Source organism: Sylvia atricapilla, chromosome 2 (genome assembly GCF_009819655.1).
Source record: "Sylvia atricapilla isolate bSylAtr1 chromosome 2, bSylAtr1.pri, whole genome shotgun sequence".
NCBI lineage: Eukaryota > Metazoa > Chordata > Aves > Passeriformes > Sylviidae > Sylvia > Sylvia atricapilla.
Genome location: NC_089141.1, coordinates 89,450,353 through 89,456,724, shown reverse-complemented (window position 1 = coordinate 89,456,724; position 6,372 = coordinate 89,450,353). Strand labels below are relative to the sequence as shown.

The 6,372-nt window shown below is 39.8% G+C and overlaps 1 protein-coding gene across 3 annotated transcripts in view; it reads right to left on the bottom strand.

Annotated features, from left to right (window-relative positions):
* Window positions 1-857: 857 nt before the first annotated feature.
* GRTP1 (growth hormone regulated TBC protein 1) overlaps window positions 858-6,372 on the bottom strand; it is a 36,039-nt gene continuing 30,524 nt past the window's right edge. For all 3 annotated transcript variants that reach the window (XM_066313792.1, XM_066313790.1, XM_066313791.1), the window contains 3 exons: window positions 3,741-3,913; window positions 3,440-3,625; window positions 858-1,337 (listed from right to left, as the gene is read on the bottom strand). In XM_066313792.1, coding sequence (XP_066169889.1) covers window positions 1,248-1,337; window positions 3,440-3,625; window positions 3,741-3,913 — 449 coding nt within the window. In that variant the 3' untranslated portion in view covers window positions 858-1,247. The remainder of the gene's footprint in view (window positions 1,338-3,439; window positions 3,626-3,740; window positions 3,914-6,372) is intronic.

Below are 6,372 nucleotides of genomic sequence, written 5' to 3'. Positions count from 1 at the left end.
AGAGAAGGACAGGAAGGTTGGTGTACTTTGGACCAATACCCTGTGACCATGTAGGTACCTGGCAGCAATGAGTTTTGCTAGTAGTGAATAGTGTTTCTCAATACCTGCTGACATACTAGGAGTATGTTACTGCTGTTGTCCTTACAATTCAGTATTTGAGGAAAAAGGTGTATGCCTGGTACCATAAAGGATAGGATAGCTCAGAATCACTGCTGAGTAGCAGTCTTTAGAAGAGCACTCCTCTACTTCTGAAAAAGGTGATTTTTTTTTCCTGCACACAAATGAAAAAATCTCAGTTTGTGGGAGCGGGGGAAGCCATGCATCACAAGGAATGAAGAGAGCTTGGAATAAAGTCTGAAAGGGATTATGCTGTTAAAATGTGAGGCTTTCCACAGTAGTTGCGGCACAGGGATGATAAAACTGCACAAAGGGCTCCAGTTGTCTTTTTCACCGCTGGAAGGAGAGGATTTGGCCACGAGAGGGCTCTGTCTGGACAGGAAAGCAATTCCCAGACTACTGTCCCCAGCAGGGCTAGAATAGCAGCTCGGTGCCAATACAGCCTTTGGAACTACCCACTATCTTCCCCTGTCAGGGAAGTCTGTTGGTGAATGTCTGTACAAGTGTTTCTCCTCAAAGTTTTAGGGACACAGGTGTGGGAGAATAGCACTACAGCTGCTCTCTCTCACACAGCATAGATCAACTGCTAGAGAAGATCACTGACTGCTTTCTTGCCCTGCACTTCATTTTATTTGGGTTCCTTAAGTGAGAGCAGTGAGGAAAAAGATGCTTGTATTCCAGCCAATGACTGGCAGTCAGGACTCAGATCACATATTTTACTCTCGACACCAAGAAACAGGTTCTGACAAATTAAATTAATTTATTTTATACAAATGGTGTTGCTGTCACACAGTAATACATATTTTTATACATCTGTTTGCTCTTAATATTACAAAATTCCCTGGGACTACTTTTTTAAAAGGAAGGTCCTGACACTGATCACATTCTAGTCTGAAGATACCTTTATCCTTAAAAAATAAAAACAACACCTACAAACAGTAACAGAACCACCAGTTCCAGTTATCAAATCTGACATACAGTACAAAGTGTTAACACACTTACTTAAAAGGCAGGAAAAATTGGTCAAGTGTCAACTAATTCATGGAAAGCTTAAAGTGTGCTTTAATCAGTGCAAATAGAGGAATGTGTCAATTGCCATAGGATCTGACCACCTGGTTACATCTGGCGTGTTATCCCTGAGAAAGCAACTTCTCCCTGCAAGTCTCTCGGAGTTTGTTGATTGTTGCCATGGATAAGCTTCCAGGATCAGTGAATATTTTCTGAGGGCAAAAAAAGAAAATTCTTAGTTAAAATGCTTGCTTTGGACAGCATGCTAGAATTCTCACATAATTCTCTGAGGTGTGAAATCCCTGCTTTGATGTCCATACTGTGAAATTGCTCACTGCTCTGTGGCGTTCTTGTAAGAGGGTAACATCTTCATCTGCTGAGCTGTAAATACACATTAAACCTGCAGCTCATATATCAAGCACAGTAAATTACACAAAAGCAGCAATACAAAATCTAGTTTAAGTGTGTGTCCAATTGAAATTATTTCAGATGGCAGGTGGTGGAAAGTGGCATATTTAGAACATATTAAACTGTCCTGGATAATGTGACAAAACACCAGTGCACTTCTTGTATGGTGCTAGCAGTGGTGGTTCAGGCTCTGGAACACAAAGAAACCAGTGTCTTCCTACTGCAAAAAATCCATTTTAACCCCTCACAACACCTTTGCCTCTCTACCAGGCTTTCCAGGGGAGTAATGGATGTAAGAACTTAATGCATTCTGAATGCCCATCACACATCTTCAATTACTTTCTTTCTTTTGTTTTCACTTATTCTTCGAGAACAATACATTTGTTTCCACTACTTCACCTAGAACTTCTGAGTGAACAAAACTGTGAAGCAAAGCTACAGTTTATGCACTTTAAGCTACCGTTAAGGTGTGTGGGCACCTCAGTTCATTGGAGCTGTTAAATGACAGCTCTAGAGGTGAGACTGTAATTGAACCAGTTCAGAGCAGCTTTCTGGCACAGAAGCCTTCAAACTAAAAACTAAGGTTCTCTTCTAGAGGACGAGGCATAAAGATACCTGTCATCACCTCTACTGGTGAAAAAAACCCCAACCCAACAAACATCCAAGCACAAAAGTGCATGTTTCAAAGTTACAGAAGAACGTGACCTAAATTGGTTTTCTTAACTGCCTTCAAAGCCCCACTGCTATAGTAAATAACAGTTTAAATTCTTTTACTCAGGGTAACTGCAAGAAAGAGGTGGTTGATTTTCTAAAAATAGCTGGTGTAAAATGAAACACAATTAAAGAGGGGGGAGGGAAGTCCTTCAAGGACAAGTGTTAGCATCAGCCTCTGAACAAGTGTTCTTAAGGCAGTTAACACTTAAAATTCTAACCTGTTTATGGCATGGAAAAAGCCCTCAATATCTCCCTTCTAAGTTAAACCTGTACCTGTGATTTTTCTCTTGCTCCTTCAATTAAAAGACTTAAAAGTGTCAGTAAGTTAAACTAATTTTTCTTCTATGTGAACAATAATGAAAGTCAGTATAAATGAAATCCTGCTGTGACTGACCTATGCACAGAGATGTGCCATGAGCATGAAACACTTTTGGGGGTAAATGTCACCCTCCAGGACATGTGCACACTGAGCAAACAATATAGTGGAGTTGACCAAGTGATTTATGACCAATGTGCTCCTGTTACTTGTTTTGCAGTTACTACCTTTCATGTTTCCATCTTTCAAAATAAGCCCTGAATCTAATGTTTTATACTGATGTAGCACCCACTGTATTAATAATTTAAAAGAATAAGTCTTGGATTGTAGACTGTCATAGCACTTGGACATTCAATTTCATGGACTTTTGTCTGAAAATGAGAACCTGCTGCTACCATCTTGTTTTAAACCAAATGCTGTGTGTTCAGGCACTACAGCCATTTATTTATCAGTGCAAGCTTAAAATTCACTTAATGCTTATTCCACCATACTGTATTTACAATTCATCTGAAAAAAAGCACAGGATTGATATCCGTAAGTTCACTGGAAAATGCACTTAAATTATTTTCTCATCGGAATTCCTGCCTTAAATGGTAAAAAGGGCAAAAAAGTGTTCTTCTCTGTATGAGAGATAATGTGGATGGATTTCTATATATGGAATTAGATAACAACCATTAAACGTTATTTATAATAATTATTAAATATAAATTATTTAATATATTTATATAACTATTAGAAAGGTTTGAGTAGCTTATTGAAAAAACAATCCTAACAGTTATATTTCTCTTAACTGTATCCATCTTTAGCTCAGTGAAAAACATTTCTAAGTCTAAGTTGGTTTTAATTTGAAATGACTGAAAGCTGTGAAGAATTTACCTGCATGAAGGTGTGACACTCTGTTACAAATGTTCCTTTGGTGATCTGCTTAAATTTATCACAAATGTCAGGGAAATTCGTGGCTTCCAAAATAAAAGCTTGGTTTTGCTTTATCAGTGTTAAGGCCACACGGAAGATGATCTTTGACCCTTCATAGAATAAACAATCCCATATTCGGAGTACAGTCTGCAGGAAAGGAGAAAATTCAGATTAACCTTGATTTTGAGTAAGCAATTATTACTATAGCAGTACAAATGAAATAATTAGGAGTATAGTAAGAGAACTTTATGCTATTGATTACCTCCACTGGAAGAATGTCAATGAACAGGCATATAAACCAGCGTGACACCACTAGGGTCCACATGACTCCATGTCTTTCCATCAGCTCTGCCACAGCTGGAACTTTCATTTTCACAAGTTCTCCAAGGACTTCCTGATCCGTTTTCAGGCCCAACATTGCAGGACTGTAATAATCTTGGAGAGAAGAAATTAAAACTCAGGAATCTGTGCACATGATCTTCTCATGAAATTGATGAGTACACATTCAGCTGCAGAGGACATTAAGGCACACTGAGCCCAGGAATCCCAAGGTGAAGTAAATTAACCCACAGCACGAAGATCTCTGCACTGTGGTCACAGAGTGCTGCTCTTTCAGCTGAGGCTGATCCCTCTGCACAAAGACTTCATTCATGCTTACTCTGAAGTATCTTCTTTCTCTCTCATGTTTTTTGGCAATTCATTCTTCCTTCCCAAGGAAGGACTGTCTAGGTGGTTTTTAACTGCTAGCCTAAGCTACAGAAGTGTTACTGATATTTAAACAGTTCAGTATAACCACCATCTCCTTCCTGTGTGTGGGGGCTGCACAACTCCCAGTCCACACCACACCCAGACAGGTAACAAAAACCCCAAACCACTACAATAATAACCTGTAGCCTTTAGACCAGGTCCAGTCGAACTGGAAATGCAAATTCCCCAGAGCATCAGCTGTGAAGGGGTGCTAGAGGCCAGATACTCTCCATCTTCTAAGGTGTGACCTAGCTATTAAGGTAGGAGTTTTTCTCTCTTTTCTCTGAGCCAAGAAAATCCCATCCTCTATAGAATAATTCTGAAAAGAAGTGAATGACAGATCCCTCAGGCAATATCTCTTCCTACTTCATTTACCTGCAAGATGGGGATTGAAACAAGACCAACATTTCTGCACTTCTGGTCACTGCAGTAACTGGTAAATTCACCATTAAGAACAACAGAGCACTCTCTGGCTGTTAGTCCACAGTGTGTTTGTCAGGATAAGTATTTTCATTACCAAGGTACAGGCTAAATAATGAATGTTTCAGCTCTATAAATGAGTAGCTTTAGGTATGCTTAAGGGAAGAAAAACATGTTTCAATTCATAAGTATTCAAATACCTCAGTAAGACACAAGAATTAAGAAATTCATATTTTGGGTTTATATGTTGACAGAAACATTTAAGCTGGACTTGGCCACTCTAGTCCTGGGAAGCAACTTTTGATAGTTCACAAGTGCTTTGCTGACAGGACCTATGTTATTGACTTTTGTTTATGGAAAGAAACCAGTGGTAGCAAAAACGCCTTTCTATGCCTTTCTTTCCTTCACTGAATCTGGGAAGCTGCAATTCAGGTTTCTCTGTCTTAACTAGTTTCTGCCAATGCCTCCAGACACACAGAGTACAGGCCAACAGTTCCTATAAAGGTGAAGGAATCAGAGCAAAATCTTTTTGCCTGAAATAATTCTATTAAAACCTCCCAGTGCCACAGGTAATTATGTCCAAACTATGCAGTACATGTATAACCAGTTCAATTTCTGTAATTTCACAAAAGCAGTTTGATATTCCACTCTTTTTTGTGCCAGTTGCTTTCCTGAACTGACTTCCCATCCCATGAGCTACTTGCTTTACATTTGTTCTGCCCAAATTCTAGAACATCTACAGGAGTTTTTAATGATACCACAGAGCATTCAATCTTTAGGAACTTAGCTTTCTGTCTGGGATCCTTTGTTCCCCATGAAGAGTGAGATGTAAAACTCCTCTACAGACCTAAGAGTCACTGCCACTTATGTACATTCTTTAACCATCTGCCTGTCAAATTGCTTGTAGAGAAAGCTCCAACAGCTAAAGCACAAGTAATCCCATGGAAAAGTGTACTAAAACCACACCATGACCTCAGAGCCAACACAAAACCCTCTCTGCATATGTTGTATTAGTGCTGTGCTCATTTTTGAACTAGAATGCAGTAACAGTAAAATTAATTGGCTGAGTACATGATCTTTAAAATGCTCCTTTAATGCAAGTGAAATCTAATCACACATGACATAACAAGTAATAGAACAAGGTTTTTCCCTTTCCTATCCTTCCTCCTCCTCTCAAACATCCACAAACCATTTTTTTCCTCCTGTGCTCCTGAAACACGTGAGTACTGAAAACTTCAAGTTACCACTGGCAAATGTCCTCAGGAGGAAGGACAGCAGCCCACTCTGCTGCAATCATCTGATACACTGAAACCAACAGCAGCTGCTATTTTTAACCTGTACTGTGAAGTAAATGTCAGGATCTCAGGAACACCACTGGATACCTACCCAGTCTTTTGAGAGCTGGGAAGCAAAAAGTTAACAGACAGGCAATGTGGATACGTCACTCCAGAAATTACTGAAGCAGCCAGGAAGCTTTGGTGTAAATTAAAATTTCATTCAAGTCTGTTAGACTGTACTGCTGGACAGAAAGGAAAAAAGGAACTATTCATCTATCTGGGGCAGCCCCCTGCTGTTCCTCGTGGAGCAGGAGCAGCTCCCATGTGCCCTGGTACACAGCACTGCAATGTTCAGCCCAGCACTGCTGCAGAACCAGTGGGAGGAGTGATTAAAGATTTATGCAAATGCCAATAACTGAGTAGCAGGGGTTTTCAGGATATTAGCTGCCA